The sequence below is a fragment of the Narcine bancroftii genome, chromosome 2 (assembly GCF_036971445.1).
Source record: "Narcine bancroftii isolate sNarBan1 chromosome 2, sNarBan1.hap1, whole genome shotgun sequence".
In the NCBI taxonomy this organism is placed as follows: Eukaryota; Metazoa; Chordata; class Chondrichthyes; order Torpediniformes; family Narcinidae; genus Narcine; species Narcine bancroftii.
Genome location: NC_091470.1, coordinates 224607082 through 224634592, shown reverse-complemented (window position 1 = coordinate 224634592; position 27511 = coordinate 224607082). Strand labels below are relative to the sequence as shown.

The following is a 27511-nucleotide window of genomic DNA, read 5'->3' as shown; positions in this document are numbered from 1 at the left end:
TTGCTCATGGTCCCCTGGTTCTACAATTTCATAGTTTATCATTCTACAATTAAAATTCATTGTTAAATCCTTCATTAGCACTCGATACATTGATATCCCCAGAAGGAACACAGATGGAGATTGAATGAGCTGTGTGTTTCTAATCTGGGTAACCTTCACCCTTCTGTTTGTAGAGTTGATTGACAAAGAATCGTATAGGCTGTTCAGCCTATTATGCCGTCCTGGTTGCAACTGTATTAATCCCATTTTCCAGCACTTGGTCAGTTGCCTTCTGTGCTGGAAGATTCAAGTAACAACTGGACTCTTCATAAATGCCATCAATTGATGTTGATTTGGATGTACCAGTCGATCATAGCCAGATCCACCTATCTTGTCTTCACTGCAGCCAAATAAAGGAACCTGGTTTCTGCGGGAACAAAGCTTTGCATTTTCTGCTGAGCTACAACTTGGAGTGTTTCTGTATCCTTGTTACTACTTTTTGTTGCATCAGTAGAGAATGTATTGCCTTTCAGTCACCGTGAAAGCATATTTTAGGCATCAAGGAACACTACAGTGACTGGAAACTTAATTGGACATAAGCTGTGCCACATATACACCTAGTCATTTATCAAGTTGCTCCATTGCTGGAAAAATGTCCAGTCATCAAATGGGATTCTTGTGCAGTGCGTGAATGGATCAAAAATGCATCCTTGTGTTCACATCCACGGCAGCTTGTTTCCCAGTACGTAGACTGCCCCTCATTTATTTTAATAGAAATTGGTGGGGGGCTGGCAGTTGTCAGGTTCTCTTGAAGCCGAGTGTGGGCGGTTGCTAAAAACAAAATGCTCCTTTTGTAAATCGCCAAATATGTACCAGTGGAAATGATAAAAAATATAGCCTTTTTTAAAATTACTTGCTGAACCTTTTGTAACTTATTGAGACAAGTTTGGTGAGGGCTCCAGTGGGTTAATTAATTTGTAGTTCCCTCACAGTTGCCATAATTCAATCCAGAAAAAAACCAGCTTTTGTTTTGAAATTGAAAATGTTAGTCTTTGACTCCGCCTGCACCGAACACACTGTTCTGGGTTTGGACCAGACACCTTTCATTTTCTGCAAGGTGAGCTGTGGTTTATCATGCTGGCAACTTATTCGCTTCCTCTCAGCAGATTAGTCTTGTGGCAGAAGAGGACTCGGGCCTGCGGACTTGAGCCTTCATTTCAGTTAACAAAAATCCTCCCACCTCTTTTGAGCTGGCTGTGTTGTGCCGCTGAGCTGCTGAGGTCTACTAAATATTACATTACAAGTGATTCATTCATGCAGGGCGAAAGGGTTTGATTTGATCTAAGTACCACCTATAGTCTACTATGTATTGATTTCAGCAGTTGTCCCAAGCAGCGTCATTGTTGACAAGCCACATCAGAAATCTCAGTAGCTACTTATTCACGAGGGGAAGCTAAAGCCTTTTGCTGCGCAATTTTAGAAGTTCTAGCCTGTCCGGATTTCTCAGAAGAGGTTTAAGTTAAGTACGTGCATTGTTGTATTTAGTATTGGGGGTGGGCTTAAAACATTGACATGCTCAAATTCTATCCCCAATGTTCATTGTCAAATGTCAAATTGTGCTGAAATGTTTGTGTTCCTTTGCAGGAAATGGAGATGGTGGTGTTTATCTGTGTTTTAGATGAAGAAGAGCACGTCGGCTAGACTGATCCAAAGAGCATCATTGGAGCTATTACTGTGCAAAGGGATTTGTGCGCCTTCGACAGCATGAAGAAGATCAGCCTTAAAACAATCAAAAAATCCTTCAACCTGAACAAAGGCAGAGATGAAAATGAATTTGTGGTGATGCAGCAGCCATCACTCGTGAATGATTTTGGGAAAGAGGACTCTCTGTTCAGTTGTTACGGGAAAGATTTGGCTGGCAATGATTTAAACAAAACTGAAGAAGATGACAAAGGGCCAAAAAATAAAGCAAAAGGCGAAGGTTTAATGTGTACCCTGAAAAGGAGGCTTTCTGCAAAGCAGAAACAGAAGTCCAAAGGGAGTTCGCCTCCTGTTGGCTTTGTGGAGGATGATCGGTTTTCCTCCTCTTCAACCCCGGCCAGCATTAATGATTTAAAAGCTCAAAGACCCTTAAGGTCCACATCACTTCGTGGCCATCATTACAGTCCTACCCCTTGGCCCCTGCGATCAACTAGTTCTGAAGAGACCTGCATTAAGATGGAGGGTAAGGTTAAAGCATTGGTCCATAATAATAGCCCAAACCAAGCATTAAATGGAGTTCGTAAGGAGTTCCAGGACATGCAGACCGACAATGTGTTTCAGGTACAGAACAACACAATCAAAGAAATTGACTCTCAAAATGGCAACTCCCATCCGACTCTTGATGAATCTTGTCATGTTCCTGTTGTAATTGGATTGATGCCTCAGAACTACATTCAGTACACAATGCCTTTAGATGAGGGAATGTATCCTCTAGAAGGGTCACGTGGCTATTGTCTTGACAATCCATTGCCAATGGAAGTTGCTTCAGTGCCATCGCACGTATGCAGTAGCACACTACAAGCGGATGAAGCGCATATGGTTCCAGATTTAGTAGTCGCTTCTGATATATTCTTGGACCCACCTGTTAATGGTCTTCTGATTGGTACAACGGGTGTGATCTTGCAGAACTCGAGTTCGAACCACGTTGACATCCCTCCACTGTCTCCACTCCTACCTCCAGGTTCCAGTCAAATGCAGCTGACGTTTCCCGGGTTTGTCAGCACAGCAGCCCAAGTAGCAGAAAGAGTTCGGCACCATTTGAACTTTGATCCAAATTCTGCACCTGGAGTTGGAAGAGTTTATGATTCTGTGCAAAATAATGGTCCAATGGTGGTCACAAGTCTCACTGAAGAGCTGAAAAAGCTTGCAAAACAAGGCTGGTACTGGGGCCCCATAACACGGTGGGAGGCAGAGGAGAAGCTTGCCAATGTGCCTGATGGATCTTTCCTTGTGCGTGATAGTTCCGATGACCGATATCTTTTAAGCCTGAGTTTTCGCTCACAAGGCAAAACTCTTCATACTAGAATAGAACACTCGAATGGCAGATTTAGCTTTTATGAACAGCCTGATGTGGAAGGTCACACATCTATTGTTGAGCTGATTGAGCATTCAATTAAAGACTCGGAAAATGGAGCATTTTGTTATTCTAGGTCTCGCCTGCCTGGCTCTGCAACCTATCCTGTAAGACTAACAAACCCAGTTTCCCGGTTCATGCAAGTCCGTTCACTACAATATCTCTGCCGTTTTGTTATTCGTCAGTACACTCGAATAGACTTAATTCAAAAATTGCCTCTGCCAAACAAAATGAAGGATTATTTACAGGAGAAGCACTACTGAAAAGTTTTGAAGTCTTGCAGATTGCACTTTTGGAACTGGAATGCATTGGAATATTTTTTTTAAATATAATTTATCGAAAATTAGCTGAAAAAAAAATCCTTGTTTATTTGAAGGTGTTCATTGATTTTTGTAATCACAGGCCTCTTTAATCAAGCCCCACTACCTGTGAGCTCCAGTCCATGTACCATGTGCTCACCCAAAATCAAGCCCAGTTTATTTGCAAAGTGAAATTGCCCAATTCATCGTGTCACGGTCGAATGATACTTTCTCGTCCATGAAAGCGCTCTGAGGCCTGTCCATGCCCATTCTTTGTATGTTTTACACTTTTGACTGCTGGTTTCCGTCCTTGCCATCTGGATCTATACCGGAATTGGTGAACAAATTCCCAGGAGCTGCCAGATAACTAAATGCTACTATAGTTCAATGCAAGTGTTTTTCAAACACTTTCAATTAACTCCCTATAATTGGAAATTATATCAATGATATTGAAGGTTTGGCCAATAATTATTTAGCATTACATCTATGCATTGAAATTCAATTATTACCGTGACATACTCTCGATATATTACATTTAAAAAACCTAGTCCCATCATGTTAAGGTTAGTGCTTCTATTTGGAGTTGCCTGTGCTCAGACAAGTGATCTCCCAGGACAAATTGCACCAAATGATGTAATCCCTGGTGAATTTATCTGCTTTAAAATCAAGCTATGATTTGTTTTTAATTAAAAACAAAAATGTGTAATGGAGAAAAACAACAACACAATGTGTTCAATGCAGCAGATGGTACAGCGGTATCATTGGTCCATGTACAATTAGCTGTTTATTTGTGTTGGCATACTTAGCCAAACAGTAGCTGGCAGCCTGAAAGTTCACACCTTGTGCCACTTTCCCTGCGTACAATGTACTCTGTTTCTCTTTCTTGCAGCCATTCCTTATCCAGAACTGTGCACACCCAAAAATACTGCTTTTTCTTTGATTGGAATTGCTTTTTATTCTTGTTTAAAAATCTGCTCTTCTCTAAGTAACAATGACCCAACTCTGTCTGTCCTTTTATGTTTACAATTGTTCACATTTTGTGTTTGGTGTGAGAAATTGCCTCCAATTGCCTTTTTATGGTCGAGCACAAAACATTTTCGCACGCCCCGGTTTGCACATAAGGTTCTCGTGCTCGTTTGTATTTGTTTGGCCAGGACCAATATTGTAAAGGGCCATTATGACAAGGGTTTGAGTAGTGGTTTAAAATTCAGTGGGAGACCACATTGAAATCAGTAATATTGATAAGTATTGTCCCTGGTTTTAAAGGGAACTGTTGAACTTTATGTGCATTCTTCAGGTTTTGTGCATTTTTTTGGGTTGAAAGTTGACGAGAATCAGCATTAATTTCTATGAGGTACAGGGGTAATACAGAATTCCTTTGTTTTCAGATATGTGAATTGTCATCTGGAAATCATGATGGAGGGCTTTGAATAATTACTCAATATCTCTGTGTCCTTGTAGCCATCAGGTAAAGATTGATGAACCATACAAATGAGATAAATTTGATGGGGTTTTTTTTTGTGTTAATCAGTTGGCATATTATTCCTGTAGTTCATTTGTATTTCAATAGAGCAACAATGAAATTTATCAATCATTTCTTGTCTTAATTTTTCTCCTTTTGTTCAAGTACTTTGTGCACTTTTAGGTTGTGTTCAGTTTCACAATTCCCTGTATTGCCATATAGAAAACTTCTGTAGTGTACAGGCAAAATCGTCCCTATAAAATCATTTGTAATATGCCAGTTCTTAGTGTGCTTTGTCATTCATCACTCAATGTAATATATTGCTGCTTTTTGATCATCCACTAAAGGCTGAGAGTCACACAAGCGATAAGCCTATTTGTATATTCAGGTTTCATCAATTCTGAAATCACAATATTAAGACCAACCAGTTGGAAAATATAATTTTATTATCTGCAGGCTTCACTTCAAACTCAGCAATGATGAAATTCACTGTGCAAAATGTTCAGTACTCAATAACGTTCAGTTTTCAATGATTAATTCAGCAATTTTTTTACACCCACAATTTTGCTTTTTCTTCAGTTAAGGTAGGAGATCTCCAATTTGACCTGTCGCTTTGACATTTCCTCAGTGCAGTGGCAATTATTGCAGAATGCCTGTTAAATTAGTCTATTTAGAAATCAGTGAAAATACCACGCTGTTCCTCTATTCTCACATGAGACAAAAAAGCTACGACTCTGATTGAACCATAATTTCAACAGTTGTAGTCCAATTTCACAAAAAGTTGGTGCTTAGTGAGTGAGTGAGATGGAGAGTTCGCAATCTGTTGATAGGCAGGAACGGATGTAATTACTGAAAGATCAGGCTTGTTCGACATAAATTGAACATTGCTGTAAGGAACAATTAAAACTTAAGCACAGACAGAAAAGGAATGACATTTCCCCTATATCTGCAGCGCATCTCTGAAATAGAGAAGCAGCTGATTCTTTATGTGACCAAAGGATAAGGTTGTCAAGCCACTTGATTTTGGGTGCTGGAAAAGTATCCATGGTACACTTTCTTGCAGCCCATTGCTTCTTTCAGCTATTTCATAATATTCTCAATGTTCTGCTTGATAATGTGAAGAGGGAGGTCTTAATCAAAACTTATTGATACAGTTGCTGAGGTCAAGTTGGAGTACCCTTTCGTGACATGGTCAAATCCTCTGTACTCAAAAATTGCGCTCAGAAATTCAAGGATCAAAGGATTTTAAACACCTTAAGGAGTCCCTATATTGAAGATAATTTCCAAATAATTTGCTTTTACTCTGCACTAAAAAAAAAGGCCAAAAGGCCAATATTTGTTGATTTTCACTTGTGTTCAAGAATGAATTTTACACTACTAATTGTAGCCATGCAGTTTGGCACTGTTTTTGGTGAATTAGATTTTGTTTCTCACTCCATGTACGCTGCCTGACAGCTGTGTATTTCCAGCATTTTATATTTCTATTCAGTTGAGCTGTGGTGTTTTCAAATCCACTGAATACAAATTCCTTGATGCATCCCATTTCTGTAACTATCTTCAGCCAACTTCAACCACAAAGGGCCCAGGCCTGAAATGTTGGTTACACTTTGCTTCCTATAATGCTGTGTGACCTCCTGAGTTTCTCCAGCACTTTTGTGTATTGCTACACAATCCCAGGGACTACAGACTTTCCAGTTTAACACCATTCATCTATCTGTTTTATTGATTTCACTCTGGTGGCAATCATCTATCTTTAGTCTCTCAAGCTCCCTTATCACAGCCACATTCCCATAGTACCCCTTCCTACTGCTCAACTTTCACAGGTCATTAATGGCAATGACAAATAAAGACACCTTCAAGTTTTCTATTGTCATTGATCGTGCATCATTCATGTTTTTACGGGGTAGCAAGTAAAAGGACAGTTGGAGAGGACATTTGATTGCTTAAGCTTAAGTCCTGCCAATCTATCCATGGCGCCCCGTGTCTTGCTGCAAAGACAATTATTGTATCATATATTTTAATTTTAAATTTAGATTTACAGCACGGTAACAGGCCATTTCAGCCCATGAATCCTTGCCGCCCAATTTAGACCCAATTAACTTACATCCCCTGGTACGTTTGAAGGGTGGGAGAAAACCGGACCCCCCGGGGAAAAACCCATGCAGACACAGGGAGATCGTACAAACTCCTTATAGACAGCATGGGTCTTGAACTCCAGTCCCAATCGCTGCCGTGATAAAGGCATTTCGCTGACTGCTAGGCCCAATCGTGCTGCCCTAAACATAAGCTACACTTTAAGGAGTTACTGCTTCATGAGAAAATTGTGTTTGTATTTTTTTCATCTTGGAATTATTGTCAGATGAATCAATGACTAAAAAAGATTTATTTCACATTTGCTATGTGTGGGAATGTGACATCCACTTTGTTCCCTGAAAGACTTTTGACTTCAATTAATTGTTTCATATCTGTAACATTGTTTAAAATTCACTCCAAATCACTAGCCCCCTTTTACACAGCACTTGAAAACTAGGTTTTATCTGTCTTTCGAGCACATTGTGAAAGCATCGAAGGCGGATTGGAAGGGGTCAGGATTTACCAGGCTTCAATCCACCAAGGTAGGTAGTTTCAGTGGTGGAGAGTATTGGATTAACGAAGCAGGCTTTTCTCGGCTCTGCGTGAACAAGCAAGATGGGTCATGTATACGGCAATAATGCAGCTTTTTAGTGTTAAAAAAAGGCTATACTGTATATCTGGTGATTTCTATCAGCCACAAGATTTAAATTGCTTCAATAATCAGAAGGATCGAGATCCCAAGGCAACCTCTCATCTTAAACAATAAAGAGAATTTCACTGCAACATGAACCAAACGTGGATCTCATCGAGGATTGTTGCTTGTCAACTTCAAGTGATGATTGTCAGCCTTATTTCAGCGTGGGTGTCATTGTCTGGTTGCAAATCAAAAAAAGATATAATGGCAGTTGTGATTGATAACTTAGGTTGCCATCCATGAATGGCTGGGGGAGCTCATAGCTTGATCTACAGTGGATTGTACTTAAATGCAACCTTTTCTCTTTCTTTATGGGATAATCTTAATGTCCCTGGAGCCTGGGAACCAGCAAATGTTGCTCTGATTGTGTTCCCTTTGAATGCAAGTTGTAAAAAAAATACACTAAAACTCCTGGTATACGGCACCCATGGAGATTGTAGATGCCAGGCAAGGGTATTTTCTGGTTGCTTGAGACTAATACACTTGCATTAAAAACAAACAAGTTCAAAAAGCAAGTACTACACTGTACTTACATTGAACATACTTCACTTGCCTGAATATATAAACTTTAAACCTTTTAACTTTATTTTCAGTTACATTCTTAAACATTTAACCGTTGCGCCATCTGCAGGTATCTCCCCCTCCACAGAGCCACCCGAAAGATGAACAATAACATTATCGATAATTAAACCCCCCTCTCCCCCACTCCTCTGACCGGGGTAACTTTTACTAAGCAGGGATAATGAGGCACTTTTAAGAGAGTCCCCCACCCCAATGGTGAGCGGCATCAATCAGGTCTTCATCCTGGGCGACACCATTACTGCTTCATACAACTTTATTCAAACAGCTGCTACGAGCAAAGCACGACCAAGGCCCTCTGCTGGCTGAATATTTGCTCCCATCTACACCAGAGGTTTATGTGTACTTCAGAGAGGATTAAACTTGCATACTCTTTTAAAATTTATTTTCCTTGTTTTTTTTTGCTGGTTGCTTGAGGCTGCTGATTGATTGAATTCGGGACACCAGGGATTTTACTGTATATCCATAAAAGCAGGAATGTCAGAATTACATGGTAGCATCTGTGGAAAAAGAAGCAGATTGATAATCTATCATCTTATGAAAGTTCATTACTATTCTGAAATGGTACAAGAAAGCTGAAAACAAGTAGGTTTCAGTTTACACAAAAATGCTGGAGAAACCCACCACATCATGCAGCGTTCTTGATGTAGCAAAGATGAAGAGGCATGACCAATGTTTCAGGCCTGAGCCCTTTGTCACGATATGAACAACAGGCAGGTGCCCGAATAAAAAGGTGGGGCAGGGGAAGAATTCAGGCCCACATGGGTGGATATGATGGGGAGGGCAGAAGAGAGAGAAAAAAAGCAAGTGTAAAGGGGAGGGGGTAGCTTTGAACAGAGGGAAAGGGGTTGGAAGCTGAATGCAGAGGAATAAAGAAAAAAAGAGATGCTTAACAGAAAATGGAGAATTTGCTGTTAATGCCATCCGGTTGGAAGTGTGCAGACTGAATACTTGAGACCCTTGTGAGGGCCAAACAAGAGTTTGCTGAGGTAAAGAAGAAGAAAAAAATTGCAGTTTCTGGAGATTTAAAAGAAATCAGATACAGATGTCAATTCTGGGGCTGCACCTGTTGGAATGGCTGGGGCAGGAGTATTCAGGGTCCAGTCTCTTAAAATATCGCAGGGGCAGGATGGACAAAGATTAGGGTGTGATTATGATGCACTGAGAAATGCATGGGCGATGTGGATGTCACTGTGGCAGAGTAAATTCTTATCAGATTGAGAAAGGTGTTCATTAACTGTTGGATGTTTTAAATGTTGCTAAATTGAACATAAATGAATATCAATAGAGTATAAATCTATCCCTTTGTAAACAAAAAAAACTCCGCAGTGAGAGAAATCCTGATGGGTTGAAATATGAACCTATGTCTCTAATCATTTTGCAGTACAGCAATGATTTACTCAGCTAAAGTATCAATTTCCTAATAAAAATATGCTGGTTAGCAATAATCCTTTATATAAATGCTTTGAAATACCCGACGTCCAAATTGCCAATGGGGAAAATCCCTGCAAAAATTTCCACCAATTATCTCCTGTAGTACAACTTCAGTGCATACTGGATCAGTGTTTTTCAATGTTAAATGTCACAGAAAATTAACTGGTAATTTACTGACAACTATTTGATACAGAGTTTAACTGCAAACCTACTCTGGAATCAAAATAGAGCATGACATACATCTGCATCCTTTCATCCCATAAATTCATCCAGGTTAACCCCACTTTTTTTTTAAAGCTCTTGTTCAATCGCCCTGCATGCATTAGCTCTTCAAGGGGTTTTTAATATGTGATATGTTTTTGCTGCCTTCATAACCTTTCAGGCACTGTGTTTCAAATGGCCATCACTCACTGAATAAAATATTTTTTCAATTACTCTTTAATCCTTTCGCCAATTTACTTAAACCTCTGGTTACTGATTCCTATTGGGAATGTATCCTTTCTCTTAACACTTCTCATGCTTGGAATTTCGTATGCCTCATTTAAATGTCCTTTGTCGTATGGTGCCTAGAACTGTATGCCATAGCTCTCACCTCACTAAAGGAGTGAAATATTGGTGAAAATGAATTTTAAAAAGCACTTACAATTCTCTATTCTTAATACAGCTTTCTGGATTCCATTTCCATCCGGCATCCCATGTTCTCAGTCTCCTGCTGCTAATTGTTCCAGACATTTATTTCTCATTGATCGATGGTTGGAAGGAATGGGCACAGTTAACCTTCCTCTAAACCCTACAGAGCAAAATAAGGGGAATGGATAACATACTTATATAAAATTTAACATGATGTAAGGTCAGTACTAAAGCAAATTAAGCTATTATTGGATTTAACAGGGGTTATCCCACAGCCAAGTGAATGTCTCAGTGCATTAACACCAACCAGTCAACCCTCTCCCCTTCCAACAACCCTAACACTTAGACCTACTGCTATCCTGGGGTGATCTTTATCTTTGTTCCCCCCCCCCACCACTGTTTTCCTTTCCCTCACCTCCCTCCTATTCTCACACACTGCCTGGACTAATTGTTGCAACCCATTATCCTGAGGGAAACATGCTCTGATTGTAGTAAAACACACAAAATGCTGGAGGAACTCAGCCAGTCTTGCAACATCCATAGGAGATTTTTTTTTTAAATATTGCTGACGTTTCAGGTTTGAGCCCTTCAAGGAATAAACCAAGAACAGGAATGCATCGAATAAAGAGTTCTGGCTGGGGAAAGAGTCCAGACCAACATAAATGTTAATTGGATATGATAAGAGGAGAGGGAAGAGAAATTTATGGAAAGGTGATGGGGGAAGAAGGAGGGTTGGGGGGAGATGTTTAAAGAAAACCAGTGAAGTTGATGTCAGTGCCATCATGTTCTGCCCAGACGGAAGATGAGTTTTATACCTCCAAATGGCAAGTGGTCTCAGTCTTGCAGTGCAAGGGAATGGGATGGGGAATTGGAATAGGTGGCCACTGGGAGATCCACGCTATTGTGGTGGACAGAGCTGAGGTGCTCGACAAAGCAATCTCCTGGAGTATGCCCAGACTCACCAGTGTAGAGGAGACCACCAAATGCAATAGATGACCCCTGCAGATTCACAAGTGTAATGTTTCTTCACTTGGAAGGACTGTTTGGGGCTCTGAATGGTGGCGCCATTACAAGTGGAGCATCTCCTGTGGTCACAGGGGTAGGTACCGAGAGAACGATTGGTAGGGAGGGAGGAGCGGAAATGGGAGTCATGGTGTGAGCAGACCTTGTGAAAAGCAGAGAGGGGTGGACTGGAAACTCAATTTGATCATGCTAACCTGTATGGAAAACTGGGAGAGTAGCTTTTACTTTCAGAAAATTCAATTGTAAATACTGTTTTTTGCTTTGATCAGAATTGTGCATTGAAGCATTTTTTAAAAACTAATGGAACACACCAGCAACCATTTCCAAATTGGAATTAAAATTGGCTGGTCAGTCAAGATCTGTAGCAAGGAGACAAATATTGGATGCTTCAGGCCAATAACGTCTTGATAGAATCAGAAAGGTGAGCAACCGAGTTTCCAGTAAAACCCCTGATATCCGGCACCTTTGGGATTGGTAGTTGTTGGATTAGTTATTTACTAGTTGCTCGATAGTGCGTGTTCCATGATTGGCAAGCTAACTGCTAGGGGTGCCAATTTTAAACTTTTGTATTTTTTCACTTATTTATTTTCTGTGATTTTTTTTTATTTGCTGAATGCTTGAATTCCGGATAATGGGAATTTTACTGCATTTTAAATTGTAGGAATAGGAAGGACAGAGGGAATATCAGTGATAGTGTACGATCAAAGTTGTCAGGGTAATAATTGGTTTTAAAGGCAGCAGTTGGGGACAGAAAGGAAAGAAGATAAAAAATAATCCATATCTCGTACACCATTAATAGTGGACTGAATTGGAAGTGAATTGCTGCATTATCGGGAAGGATTGTTTGGGTCATTGGGTGGAGGGAGCATAACAGGTCAACTTGCAAATGTTGTGTCTCCAATGGGATTGTACCATGAGGGGGACGGTGACTGGTAATGACAGAAGAACGAACTAGAGAGCTGCAGAGTGAAGAGTTCTTTCAAATGCTCACATGGATTGAGGGAGGTATGCTTGATGGATTCCTATTGTGGCTGGTGGGAATTGAGGAGCACAATCCGTTGAACATGAGAAGCTCAACAGAACTTCAAATTGCTGAGTGTCAATATCTCTGAGGATCTGTCCTGGGGCCTCCATGCTGATGCAATCATGAAGAAAGCTTGTCAGTGGCTATACTTGGAGTTTGGGGAGATTTGCTATATCACCAAAGACTCCAAAACTTATACAGATGTATTGTGAAGAGTATTCTCTCTGGTCACATCATCACTGTCTGGTACGGAGGTGCCAACGCTCAGGACAAGAAAATAAAAAGCCCAGAGTTTGAGTGAAAAGACACAAATGCTGGAGAAACTCAGCAGGTCAAAGAGTGTCTTTATGTAGCAAAGGTGAAGATACATGACCAATGTTTTGGGCTTGAACCCTTCATCAAGATGTGGGGGAACATGAGAGATGTCTGAAATAAAGAGGGAGGGGGTGGTGAGGGTGGGAGATGATAGGTGGAGGAAGGAGGGAGATGATAGGTGGAGGAGGGAGGGGGAAGATTCTAGGGTAGGTGGAGAGAGAAAGGAAGTAGGAAATGGAATGACTAGTTAAAAGAGGGGGGGGGGGAAAGGCAAGCTGATTAGTGGAATGTGGGGAACTCAACGTTCATGCCCTGGGGTTGGAGGGTGCCCAGACAATAAATGAGGTGTTGTTTCTCCATTCTGCGGGTAGTCAGGGTGGGGTAGAGTGAAAGGCCATGGATAGACGTGTGAGCTTGAGAGTGTGACTCAGAATTGAAATGGTTGGCTATGGGGAGGTCGTTTTTGTTGTGAATGGAGAGGAGGTGCTGGGCGAAGCGATCTCCTAATCTGCGACTGGTCTCTCTCATTTAGAGAAGGCCACTGAGGGTGCACCAGATGCATTAAATGAGTTCTTTGGAGGTACAGGTGAAGTGTTGCTTCACCTGAAAGGTCTGTTTGGGACCTTGGACCTTGGTGAAGGAGGAGGTGTGGGTGTAGATATTACACCTCCTGCGACCACAGGGGAAGGTGCTGGGGGGGGGGGGGGCGATGGGTGGGGAGGGAAGAGTACACAAGGGAGTCATGGAGGGAGTGGACCCCATGGAAGGCTGAGACGGGAGGAGAAGGAAAAATGTGTCTGGTTGTGGGGTCCTGTAATAAGTGCCAGAAATTCTGGCAGATAATATGTTGGATGCGTAGGATGGAAGGGTGGTAGTTGAGGACAAGGGGAAATTCTGTGTTTATTGTTTCTAGAAGCAGGGTGGCTAGGGCAGATGAGCAGGAAATGGAGGATCTATGGGTGGGGAGCTAGGGCAGATGAGCGGGAAATGGAGGGTTCTGGGGCGGGGGGCTAGTTTTTGTTAAATTGGCCTGCGATATCACAGACACCAGTCTTCACTCCCTCAAGGACATCAAGAAGAGGCAGCATCTTAAGAAAGCAGCCACTAACCTCAGGGAGCCTCACCACCCAAGCCATGCCCTCTGCACTCTACCACCATCAGGGAAAAAAAGGTACAGGAGCCTGAAGATGACACTCAGCAGCACAAAGACCACTTCTTCCCTGCTGCCATCAGATTTCTGACTGATCAATGAACCATAGACACCACTTTGCTTTATCTTTTTATTTTTCTTGCACTATATTTATTTATTTTGTAAGGTGGTTTTTATAAATGTTGGCACCTGATGCTGCCACAAAACAACAAATTTTGTGACATGTTCATGACAATAAATTCTGTTTCTGAATGTTGAGGCTGTTAGGCAAAGGTCAAAGTCAATGTTCAAATGTATTTTCAGAGTACACGCACAACATCACGTACAACCCTGAGATTCTTTTTTTGCAGGCCAGGTGGAATTTCTAATTACTGGTCATAGGAAATTGAAAAAGAAAGAAATGTGAACAAACTGAAAATGCAGATACAGAAATATACAGTAATAATGGGCAAAATGTGAGTTCTTCCTCTGGCTAAGGGCAGAGACACTAAGGGCATCAATGTGAAATACAGAAGAGAGTCCTGTCTACTGGTAGAAGGGAAGCTACAGTAAAGGAAAAATAATTGCATCTTAACAGCATTGGTGATTAAAGTTGAATCACCAGGTGAGATGCAGTGGAAATGGAATAGCTTGGAGAATGGATTTCTTGTATATTGGAAAGACATCTACAAGCTGTAGATGTAGATGACCCTTTCCAATCTCTCGTATTTCCCAATTGAAAAACATATATATATATATATATAATGGGGAATAAGGAAATGGCAGACCAATTAAATTCTTACTTTAGTTCTGTTTTTACAAGAGAGGATACAAATAACCTCCCAAGGATGTTGGGAAACATAGAGACTAATGCAAGGGAGGAACTGAAAGAAATCAGTATCTCTAAGGACATGGTCTTGGGGAAATTGATGGGATTGAAGGCAGATAAATCCCAAGGGCCTGATAATCTACATCCTAGGGTACTCAAGGAAGTGGCCATTCAGATAGCAGATGCTTTAAGAATTATTTTCCAGAACTCAATAGACTCAGGATCAGTACCCATGGATTGGAGGGTAGCTAATGTTACCCCACTATTTAAAAAGGAGGGTAGAGAAAAAGCGGGGAATTATCGGCCTTATCCACTTTGGTAATACAAACCGGAGGGCAGATTACTATTTGAATGGCAATAGATGGCAAGAGATGGGGAAGTGCAGAGAGACCTAGGGGTACTTGTACATCAGTCTCTGAAGGCGAGCATGCAGGTACAGCAGGCGGTTAAAAAGGCAAATGGTATGTTGGCCTTCATATCAAGAGGGTTTGAGTATAGGAACAAGGATACCTTACTGCAGCTGTACAGGGCCTTGGTGAGACCACACCTGGAGTATTGTGTGCAGTTTTGGTCACCTTATCTAAGGAAGGATGTTCTTGCAATGGAGGGAGTGCAGAGGCAATTCACCAGGCTGATACCTGGAATAGCAGGAATGACTTATGAGGAAAGAGTGCGCAAATTGGGATTGTACTCCCTGGAGTTTAGAAGATTGAGAGGGGATCTCATAGAGACATATAAAATTCTGGCAAGACTGGACAGAGTGGATGCAGATGGGATGTTTCCAATGATGGGAAAATCCAGAACCCGGGGCCATGGTTTGAGGATAATAGGCAAACCATTTAGGACCGAGATGAGGAGGAATTTCTATACCCAGAGGGTGGTGAATCTGTGGAATTCATTGCCACAGAGGGCAGTGGAGGCAGGTTCATTAAATATATTTGAGGGAATTAGATATATTTCTTCAGTATAAGGGTATTAAAGGTTACGGAGAGAAGGCGGGGACAGGGTGCTGAACTTTAAGATCAGCCACGATCTCGTTAAATGGCGGAGCAGGCTCGAAGGGTCGAATGACCTACTCCTGCTCCTATCTTCTATGTTTCTATGTCATCTTCACTGAAACGTAAGCGACGATATTCCGAATTACCATCTTAATAATCCAATAAACAAAGCTTCATATTTTCAGCTGTAAGTAGCTTTAATTCATTGATAGAATCATTTTGCACAACCTCGCATTGAGATTTTCATAACGATGGATAAACAAAGCATTTGGCTATATTTAGAGACTGATATAAGACGATAATAAGATGATTGATAGATGATTAAGATAAATAAGATGAATTCAAAGAAAAGTATTTCAATGCTTACGCCTCCTCCATAGTTTTTCGAAGAATGAAAGCAAGCTCTTTACGCACGGGTATTACAGCCTATGATGTCATAGTAACAATGGTAACACTACAAACAACAATTTTACTTAAAGGGATAGTCATAAAATTATCTTTTCCTTTCTTTGGCTTGGCTTCGCGGACGAAGATTTATGGAGGGGTAACGTCCATGTCAGCTGCAGGCTCGTTTGTGGCTGACAAGTCGGATGTGGGACAGGCAGACACAGTTGCAGCGGTTGCAAGGGAAAATTGGTTGGTTGGGGTTGGGTGTTGGGTTTTTCCTCCTTTGTCTTTTGTCAGTGAGGTGAGCTCTGCGGTCTTCTTCCAAGGAGTTTGCTGCCTGTCGAATTGTAAGGCGCTAAGATGCACGATTTGAGGCGATATCAGCCCACTGGCGGTGGTCAATGTGGCAGGCACCAAGAGATTTCTTTAGGCTGTCCTTGTACCTCTTCTTTGGTGCACCTCTGTCTTGGTGGCCAGTGGAGAGCTCGCCATATAACATGATCTTGGGAAGGCGATGGTCCTCCATTCTGGAGACGTGACCTACCCAGCGCAGTTGGATCTTCAGCAGCGTGGATTCGATGCTTGCGGACTCTGCCATCTCGAGTACTTCAATGTTGGTGATGAAGTCGCTCCAATGAATGTTGAGGATGGAGCGGAGACAATGCTGGTGGAAAAAAAATTAACTAAGAAATAAAAACACAAGGTTTTAACCTTTACAGTAGAATCAGTGGAATCTGATAGCTAACCTCTCCTCTGAGGTCACACAACAACAGGTTGGTTGTGGAAGAAAAGGCTCTTTCAAATTGTAAAATGGGGTTAACCAGGCAATTTGCTTGATTGACGAACCAGGTACATGTCTATTTGAATGGGTCCAACTGGGTCCCAGACCTACCTCAGGTGGTCATGGGACCCAGTAAAACTTACCTGGGTGTCCTGTTATGGCGAATTGTAAGGGGAAATGGCCGACTCAGTTACTCTGATCACATCAGTGCGTATTTGTGTAACAGGGAAACCCCTGGATGAAGTGCCACTGCCGCGAATGGGGAGGGTGCTGCTGCCACAGCATGCCACTCCGGTCTGTGGCAATGGTTCAATGCAGGAGTGTAGGAGCAATGGCCATTTTCCTTACCCATAATCCCCTATGCCATTGAAACAGCTCTGGCACCGGCAGAGTCATATTGAGCCGTCACCACGAACCGGAGCGGCACATCACGGCAACAACCTCCCCTCATACTCCTCCCCGTTCACCGCAGCGGCACATCGTGGTGGTGGGTGGTGGGGGGGGGGGGGGGAAGGCTGCGACTGACGGCCGGAGCAAGGGGAGGCATTTAGTAGAACGTTAAAACAGAAATGGAACTGACTGCATGACACGTCACGTTATCCCCTTTAAGTCACCGGGTTGGCGATTTATCAGGTAGGTCTGGCCGCGCTTTAAAAGGTGAATTCTGCACCCTCGACCCAGGAGGTCTACCCGGGTGCTGCAATTCGAAAGTAACTAATTGCAGTGTGCTGTGTGAGACCGGTGGAACAGACTGGAGATACAGGTTGTTAGCTCGAGTGTCACAGCAGAGTGTTTCTTTAAACTTTGAGTGGTTGCTTATCAGGCCAGCAGTTGGACCACGTGTACGCTCCACCGCTCGCGCCACACTGATGCAAGTGTACATGTCAACTTCTGCTCTGGAGCAGAAGAGCCGTGTGCGCATCGCCATCTTTATTGCGCTGCCACGCTGATGTCCTCACGAAACAAGCGGGGCTGGTTCATCACAACAGAGTTGCGTGCCTCTACGTGACCCCCCCCACCCCGAAATGGCAGCGGTGTTGTCCTGGCGCTTCGGTGGCCTGCTTCTGTGTGCTGGCTTCTGTACTTGGACGGACTGGGTCTCATTCAAGTGAGCTGGCTTCAGGTGGTCCACTGAGAAACATTCCTCTCTGCCCCCGATATCCAAGGTGAAATTTGGAGGTCAGTCTGCGGAGCACTCTGTAGGGTCCCTCTTAGAGATGCTGGAAAGGCGCTCTGTGTCCACTCCTGCACACAAACACATAAGAACAAGACATTAAATCGCAGGGAACAAGAGTGGGGGACTGACCATGCTGTGAGGGTGGTGGGGGGGGGGACACCAATTTCTTCCGGACACGCACGAGTGTGGCATCCCTTTGTCTTGGGCTGGGTCGGTGGGAGGGGGCAGGAACTGTCTTGGGATGGTGAGGGCCTGCCATGGAGCAACTCTACAGTGGAAGAGTGCAAGTCATCCCTGGGGACAGTGTGAATCCCCAGGAGCACCCAGGATAGCACGTCCAATCAGGTTGGACCCTCGAGATGTGCTATGAGGGAAGATTTGAGGTGTTGACAGAACTGCTCCACCAGGCCATTGGACTGTGGGTTATAAGTTGTGTGCCCAGGAGGCTGGACAATTCCGTCCACAATGAAGGCATGAACTGAGCACCATGTTCGGGATGCCGAAACGGGAGACCAAGGTGGACAGAAAAGCTCTCGCACAAGTGTCTGCGGAAATGTGGGGGTGGGGGGTTGCCTCTGGCCAGCGGGTCTGCCATTGTGAAGAGGTAGCGGCAGCCCCGCGAGACAGACAGCCTACATGTACCTTGCTGCTTTGTAAAAGAATGCAGAGAGTTGTAAATATTCCGAGAAGTGAGGGGCCCCATGACTTGCATTGCCAGAGAACCGCAGCCAACTCAGTAAATTTCCATCAGCCTGGAGTTCCCCATATTAGGTGACTCACAAGCACAATGTCTGAGGAAAGGGGAACCAGGTAACGTGATTGATTCATTACATGAATCAATCATGTGTATCTGATAAGGTAATGCTAGTCAAATGGGATAAGCCTGTTTTGTGATTGGTTAACATCAGATTGTACCAGAGAATACAAACTCATACATTTGTATGTTCAGGGAGTTCTTTAATCCTCTCTAGAGGTGATGGACCTTCCACCGGCTTGTGTCACGATAAAAGGGAATTGTCTAAAGAAATGTCTGAGTCCTTCATTCCTCAAGAGAGTAAACTGTTGATAGGGACCTAACCCCAGAATCTGGACTGAGGATCAACACTGATCCTCCACATGGTCTAAGTAGACACACTAGGCCCTTTCAAACTGCCATGTAAAATGGGGTTAACTGGGCAATTTGCCCGGTTAGTGCCCCAGTTATGTTACAGTTAGAAAGGTTCTGACCTGGTCAACCCTGTCAGATTCCAACCAGGTCCCTGACCTACCTCAGAGGTAAACTTACCTAGGTTGTGCCCACAGGCGATTTGAAAACAAAAATGGCCAGCCCACTTATTCCGGTGACGTCAGTGATGGAGTACAAGTGTCACAAGGCAGCCAGCATCCGAACATCCTGTGGTACTTCCAGTGACTGCGCGATGCGTCATTGCGGGGGATGGATCCCACTTAAATTTCCAGGGTGGAGATATAATGGGTCGATCTCCCCTGCAATTTAAAAGGTGCTTCCAGCACCTATGCCCCAGTAATCGCCCCTGGGTCCCATGAAGGCTACCCAAGTGCTGCATTTTAAAAGAGGCTACAGTCTGTAATCCTGATCTCTCCCCAGTCATCAAAGCCACACGTAGCCTGGTGGGGGAACAACTCCTGTTTGTTTTCACCTGAACTTGACATATTAGCATGAGGCATCTTCCACCCATGCTGTTCCAGCACACCTTAATGGATGGACTGGAACTTGCAGGCATACAGAAAGTGTCCCAATGGTGGGCAGAACTAACTTGTGACATTCAGTTGGCGTTGGTGGCCTCTTGTGACATTGAGCCATGACTTTATCATGAAGTGATGCTAAGAGGAGAAAATAGCCATTTATTGTTTATTGACCACTGAACGCATTCTTAAGCAGGGGTGGTGAGTCTTGCAGGGAAGGAAAATCAGGAGTGCGCTGTCCATGTGTTGTCCTTACCTGGTTGTGATAAAAAGGTCATCAGAATGAGATAATATTGCAAAGTTTTACAAATGGATGTCATTAACAGTCGTTGTTGACTTCAAATTTTTCACTCTTCTGCCTTAACTTTCCAAATCTGGCTGGTTTCCCAAAATTTGGATTGCTAACTCATCTCAAAGAAGGAACTTATGCACTAACATCTGTCCACATGAATATTTAAATGTTTCATCTGATTCAAGCAACCCTATTGCTTTAGATATACATCTTTTGATGAAAGATAATAGTATAAAGATCATGACTTATTTATTCTAATGGCAAATCTTTCACCCCTCAAAATCTTTGGATGACAAGAATTATTCTGGCCTTTTCTTTTAAACCTCTCTCTAGTGAATTATAGTCTTTATGGGATTCTGTCCACAAGGTGAGGTGAGAACAGAGTCTGTCTGGATAGATTATTGTGAAGAGGACCGCAAAAGCACATCAATATAAAAAGTGTGCGAGAGTAAAGATTCTATCACCAATGTGTCTATGTACAGATGGTCGTTTAGGATGACTGTGATTGGCTGAGAGCATAGCCACGCCTACTTGCAGGTCTTAAAGGGTTGCTCCTAGCCAGACCAAGTCATTCTGGACTGGTCGGCCTGCTTGTGATAGGCTCCTAGTTAATAAAAGCCTTGATTTGGATCAACAAGCCTTTGATTCTTTCGACGGGCTCTACAATGTGTGAGCAGTGTTGGATGATATGGACTGCTTATTACAGCATGCTATGAATAGTTTAGCAAAATAGGTAGTAAGTATAAATTTTCCAGCCGACTCTTTCAATAGGGAGTGAAACAAGCTCCTGTTTCCAAGAATCCAGCAGAAAAATTGACCCAGAAATGATTAATTTCCACAGGAGAATGTCACTAATTCGTCTCAGCCCGTCAATACATTGTTTTTATCCCTTTCCTCCCAATGAGAGCTCAACAAGTCTCCCACAGGATCGGGACTGTACAATGATCTATCAAGAAATGATACTCCTAGAGATTTCTACATTATCTTTGGATTAGTTGCCAAATGGTATATTTTTGTGAAAGTGAAGTGTAAGAGATTAATAGTGCACATACATATGTTGTGTCATATCTGAATGTACATGGTGGCTAGGGCACTCAATGGAATGTCCCTCAGGTGTATATTGCTATTCATTATCATTAGCTGATCCCATGGTTATATCCACTTTCCTGCCTCATGACTATTTGCTCCAATGTCCCCTGGATCGATCCCTCTCTTCACCTCTGTGTCTGTCTGTCTGTCTGTCTGTCTGTCTGTCTGTCTGTCTGTCTGTCTCTCTCTCTCTCTCTCTGTCTCCCAGTCTCTCTCTCTCTCTCTCTGTCTCCCAGTCTCTCTCTCTCTCTCTCTCCCTCCCTCCCTGACACTATCTTTGTCTCTGTCACTCTCTCCCTGTCTCTCTCTATAATGGTTTTTTAGACTGCAATGTCAGGAAAATTGAGGAAAAAATTTAGTATAATTACTGGCCGTATGGTCATTCACACTGGGCACCTTTTTAGACTACAAATACCTGAGTACAACAGTCCCAGGTGTTGGACGTGCAGTAGAGTGGATGAATGTCAACTAATTTTTCCGATATGATTTACACTGGAGGGTTCCTCCCAAAAGTTGTAGGGGTTCTGCAGGATAAATGGCGGTGTAAGAATTGACTCAAAATTTCTGCACATTCCTTTTTAGAGGACCTGTGTAATGGCAAAATTCCTTGATTGTATCATTACGTACCTGCAGCCTAAAAACACTCTCTCTCTCACACACACACACACATTCTCTCCCTCTCTCTCACACACACACACACACACTCTCTCCCTCTCTCTCACACACACACACACACACACACACACACACACACACACACACAATTCTCTCTCTCTCACACACACACACACATTCTCTCTCTCTCTCTCTCCCTCTCAGCATGGATAAGCTCTCCAGCTGGAGGTAAGAGCTCTCAGCCTCTATGCTGTCAAATGTGAGATTCTCCCATGATTTTGGGCAGTATGGTTAGTGTAGTGGTTGGCAAAACACTATTACAGCGCCAGCGACTGGGGTTCAAATCCAGTGCTGACTGCAGCGAGTTTATGTGTTTTCCCCGTTTCTGCATGTATTTTCCTCATGTCCGAGATTGTAGGTCAATTGGGTGCAATTGGGCGGCACGAGCTCATGGGCCGGAAGGGCCTGTTACCTTGCTGTACATCTAAATTAAAAATTAAAATAGTCTCTCATACTTCTAAATTTCCATTGAGACTCTTCCTTGAACTCTCTCTATCTAATCTCCGGTCAAACCTTACATCCCAGGAAAAATCAACCTGGTGGATTTGAATTGCAATGACTTCATTGTCAGTATTACTTCTTCAGGTACAGAGATCAGACATGTGCGCAGTTCTCCAATGAGATTATCATCTAATTCTTGAATAATAATCACTATTTTTTACGCCAAACTTCCTAAAATGAAGGCCGCCAAACTCCTTGCTTTCAGAATTACTCCCACATTTGCTTTCAATTTCAATGCACAAGATCAGCATTTGCTCTCCTTATTACCTCTCTCATGGATTTATACGCAAGAATCCTCCCATGTCACAACACTTACCAGCTTTACATGTTGAGTTTTGTTTTCTCAGCTTCCAATCAAAACTTATGACCTCGTGCTTTCATATATCTTATTGTGTGTGACCTTGCCTGTTCCATTAACCTTTCTGTCTCTGCATTTTGACCTTTTTTACCTTTCTTTTCCAACCAATTTTGTATTACCTCCATAAGCGCATTTTTTAGATCAGAATTTATTGTCATGAACGTGTCACAAAATTTGTTGTTTGTAGGAGCATCACATTGCAAATATTGCTATAAAATTGCATTTTAAAAATAAATACATTGGTGCAAAAATAAGAGAAAGTGAGGAGGTGTCTGTGGTTCATTGTCCATTCAGAAATCTGAAGACAGAGGGGAAGAAGCTGTTCTTGTGCTGCTAGGTGTTCGTCTTCAGGTTCCCATCCCTCTTGCCCAATGGTGGCAGTGTGCATGGCCTATGTGCTGAGGGTCCTTGATGATAGAGGCTTCTTTCTTGAGACACCACCTCTTGTAGATCTCCTTAATCAAATGAAGACTAATGCCCATGATGGCATTGGCCGAGTTCACAACTTTCTGTAACTTTTTCCTGTCCTGTGCATTAGCACCTCCATCACCCTACGCAGCTGGGAAGGAATGTTGTGTATGAGAAGAATTATATGAACCACCTTGGCCTATATTTCAGGGCTTCCGAGCCATAGAAAGACAGCAGGCTAGTATCGGTGACTCAATGTCTGAAGCTTCTCCCTCTAACCATTTTGAAATGGTCCCATGAATGCTCCAATCTATCTGTGGCCAAGAGTGACCCTGGATCAGATATTGTCGGGCTGACATGTGCATTCTCCAAAGGCTCAAACAAAGTCACCCTTCTGCGGCAACTTCACAAAGTACAGACCCCATCAACACTAGAAACCGGTAGATGCTCCTTGTGATGGAATTGTGGTTTTGCTAATGTTTAGTAATTATATATATTTCTTAGTAAAGGGAATTTGTGGACTGGACAGGGATGCAAGCCACTTACACACAGAACCCTTTGAGATGGCAGCTGACAAATATCGAAGTCTGTTTGTCTACAAATTCATTATTCAGTGGAAGCTGAAACCAACCATAAAAATTAGAATTGAATGGTTCATTGAAAACTAAAGTCACTGATGTTTTCTGAACAAGGGTATTTGGTGAGACCATTTGCTTGTTTATACACTTTTTTTTGGAACTGAAGCTGAAAGAAAACAGTAAACTGACAAAGTTATTAGGTTTTAACATAAATTTGAAGTGGTTTTGAAGAAACTTCTCAGACAACAGTAATGTCAAGTCACATGATTAAATACATTTGAAAAGCTGCATTTGAAGTATTGAACCAATTTCAATCGAGGCCAGAAATGCAGTCACAATCCTTGGAGAAGAACGGTTGCTTGTGTTCTTGTAGATGGGAGGAACACCGAAGCAGTGGGTTTGAGCAAAATGGCCACTTTCAACTTTCTCCTGAACAGAGAGAGGACAGTTCTGCTGTGTCCAATGTGACTGGTCACTTTGTAATTGAAAGAAAGCAAAATTAATCTTGCATTTGAAACATAACCATTTTTAAAGGGTTACTTCGTTCAACCCTTGCCGGGGTTTGTGAAATAATTGGGGAAGAAAACACAAGTTCTGAAACCTCCATGCAAGAGAGGGAAACAATACTCAGAAAACAACTCTACAAGAATTTTGAGAAGTCTGAGGCCTAACATCTACTCCATAATTACTTTTGAGCAACAATTTAATGAATCTGAGTTTCAACATAAAACTGACTGAATTTTTATAATTGTGTCTAAACTGTAATGGTCTTGGGTCCTGCTGCACACAAATACTTGTGCATAGTGTGGTTAAATTAGTTAAGTAAGAAGTGTTATGTAAATAATAATTAATAAAAATGATTGTTTTGAAGATACCATTGTCTTGGTGAATTTCTCTTGCTGCTGGACTGATATGTAACAACCTCCACTCCCTCTTTGAGAACACATTTTCATCACCTCTGCTCAGGAATGTGCTCAGCAGTCAATAAACAAGAAAATGGCTACTTCACCACAAAGTCATGACTCAATGTCAAAAGATGCCACAAAGGACAGCTGAATGTAGTAAATTAGTTCTGCATTACCAATGGGACATTTCCTGTATGTCAGCAAGTTTCAGTCCATCCATTAAGATGTGCTAGAACAGCATGGGTGGAAGATGCCTCATGTTAATGTATCAATTTCAAGTGAAAACATTAAACAGGAATCATTCTCCCTCAGCTGCGTCTGTGACCAAGTGTGGGTTTTATGGTTTATAGACTGCAATGTTGGGGAAATTGCGGAAAAAATTAACATAATTACTGCTCGTGTGGTCATTCTCACCGGGTAACTTTTTCGACTGCAAGTACCTGAGTGCAACAGTCCTGCGGGTTGGACCTGCAGTAGAGTGGATGACTGTCAATGAATTTTTCCGGTGCGATTTACACTGCAGGCTTCCTCCAAAGAGTTGTAGGGGTCCCGCAGGATAAATCGCGGGGCAGGAATTGACTCAAAATTCCTGCACATTCCTTTTTAGACTGCCCGTGTAGCGGGAAAATTCCTCGATTGTGCTGTTACATGACTGCAGTCTAAAAACCATGAATCATTTGTTTAGGTTTCATTCAACTTATTTCAATGGAATTGCAGTATTAACCGATCAACTTTGGATAGGTTATTTTTGATTGCATTTGAATGACAAATTGAGGAAAGACCAATACAGATGTTTGGTGCTCAAGTTTAAAGTGTTTGTCCAAATTATTTTTAATGCTAAACCAAACTGTATTCCTGATTACCTGGCTCCGCCTCATCCTGTGACTGTACCTATGGCCCCTCCCTCTTAAAGCTTCCATCACCCTGACCCTTCACCAGAAAGGCTGGGTCACCACACAGGATGAGGTCCCTGTCCATTGTGAATAAAAGCCTGAAGATCAGTGACCCAGTCCCAGCCTCTTGAGTTATTTACTGCGTGTCACAAGCCAGTCAGAGTATTGTATCCTGTTTGATTGTGCTATTTATCTACATTGCAAAGATGTTAACCTCCGCATATCTTTACCAAGAGATTTAGGTCAAAGATGATGAGCTTCTTTCCATACATGCTACCTGATTAGCTGAGCATTTTCAGCGATGACATAAAGCATCTTGTGATTATCTCAAAGAGTAGGGGAGCTTTCTTCAGTGTCTTGTGTAATATTTGTCCAGTTAACCTTACTTATAAACAGATTAGCTTTTCATTGTCATGTTGCTATTTGTAAGAACTTGCTGTTGGCAAATTAGCTACAGTATTACTAACTTCAAAAAGTAATTTGAATTTTGGTACATCTAGAGTCTGTGAAAGCCACTCCATAAGAGAAATTCTTTCTATTAACAGGATCCAACTTCATGATGATGCTAAAATCAATGCTGGAGTTTTGAATAAGTGTATACAAGCTTCAAAGTTCAGATTTATTGTTGCTGGGTTTTGGGGTCCTCTACACTAGGAATCTCGCTTGGGGTGCGAGAGGTTCAAATCCCGGACGAGCCCCTATAAAATTTTACAAGCCCAGAGGACCCCAAAACCCAGCAGCAATAGGTATTCACCAAGACAAATCATTACTTAAAGAAAAATTACTTTTAATCATTTTTAAACATGAAACAGAATCACACTTTAACTTATCACGATTGACTTAACTAACCAACTTAACCTCCTTCTAATTCTAAGCGCGCATGTAATGTGTGTATAAGTTCAGAAAAGTTCTTGGGTTCACAGTCCAATCTCACTTCTCATTCCTGCACCCAGTGAATCCAATGTTGACCCCTGGAGATCACTACCAGACACCAGCAGCCAGTGGCCCCAACAATGATTCCCTGGGGTTCACCACCGGTCATCAGAGCCAATCGACCCAACACTGATCCCTGAGGATCACTACCGGTCACCAGCAGCCAGTAGACACAACACTGACCCCTGGGGATCACCACCAGTCACATGCAGCCAGTGGACCCAACGATGAACCCTGACAATCACCACCAGTTACCAACAGCCAATGGACCCAGCACTGACACCTGGGGATCCCCACAGATCATGAGCAGCCAGTGGCCCAAACACTGACCCCTTGGGATCACCAGTGGTGTCAAGTGGCCAGTGGCTGCAACAATAACCCCTGGAGATATCCACTGGTCACCAGCAGGCAGTGGCCACATCATTGACCACTGGCTTCACCATGAGTCACCAGCAGCCAGTGGACCCAACGTTGATCCCTGGGGATCACCACCGGTCACCAGCAGCCAGTAGATACAACACTGACCCTTGGGGATCACCACCGGTCACCAGCAGCCAGTGGACCCAACACTGACCCCTGGGGATAACCACTGCTCCCCAGCAGGTAGGTTACTGGGGATTCACGCTATTGCCACGGTGTGATAGTACAGATCTATCACCAATGTATATAGTGTATATAGTTACAGTATCTAGACTGTGCTTACAGCGATTGGCTGAGAGGCCTTAAAGGGTTGTGTCCCTAGTCAGGTCGGATCATTCCGGACTGGTCGGCCACCTGTGAAGAGCTTCTGACTTTTGCTAATAAAAGCCTTGGTTTGGATCAACAAGTCTTTGATTCTTTCGACGAGCTCTACACACGGACAGAGCCGAGGGGCTCAATGAAGTGATCTCCCTGTCTGCTCCTAGTCTCTCCGATGGAGAGGAAGCCACAGTGGGAGCACCGGATGCCTTAGTTGGCCCCTACAGATTCACAAGTGAAATGTTACTTCACTTTGAGGGACTTTTTGGGGCCCTGAATAGTGGTGAGGGAGGACGTGGAGCACCTCAAAATAAAAGCTATGATCGAAGCTAATGCTGCAGAGGGAAATGAACAGCACTCACATGGCCTGCTGAATCCATGATCACTGCTGTAATGAATTAATGAGACATCAGACAAAAGGGCATACAATATAAAATTACTTCTTCCAATTCAGGAAATATAATGTTCTGTATTTCTTCATTCTGGTGACACAAGTACAGTAAAACCTT

The 27511-nt window shown here is 42.7% G+C and overlaps 1 protein-coding gene and 1 long non-coding RNA gene across 6 annotated transcripts in view; one reads left to right on the top strand and one right to left on the bottom strand.

Annotated features, from left to right (window-relative positions):
- Nucleotides 1–5134, top strand: part of LOC138755096 (suppressor of cytokine signaling 6) — a 63481-nt gene extending 58347 nt beyond the window's left edge. For 4 of the 5 annotated variants that reach the window (XM_069920386.1, XM_069920388.1, XM_069920389.1 and 1 more), the window contains one exon: nucleotides 1624–5134. In XM_069920386.1, coding sequence (XP_069776487.1) covers nucleotides 1744–3357 — 1614 coding nt within the window. In that variant the 5' untranslated portion in view covers nucleotides 1624–1743 and the 3' untranslated portion in view covers nucleotides 3358–5134. Of the gene's footprint in view, nucleotides 1–1248; nucleotides 1503–1623 lie in introns of those variants that run through there. The other variant, XM_069920390.1, reaches the window with a different exon arrangement.
- Nucleotides 5135–15817: 10683 nt separating this feature from the next.
- LOC138755098 (uncharacterized) overlaps nucleotides 15818–27511 on the bottom strand; it is a 95399-nt gene continuing 83705 nt past the window's right edge. Inside the window, exon 4 of the long non-coding RNA XR_011352024.1 lies at nucleotides 15818–17996. This is a non-coding gene — a long non-coding RNA (uncharacterized lncRNA). The remainder of the gene's footprint in view (nucleotides 17997–27511) is intronic.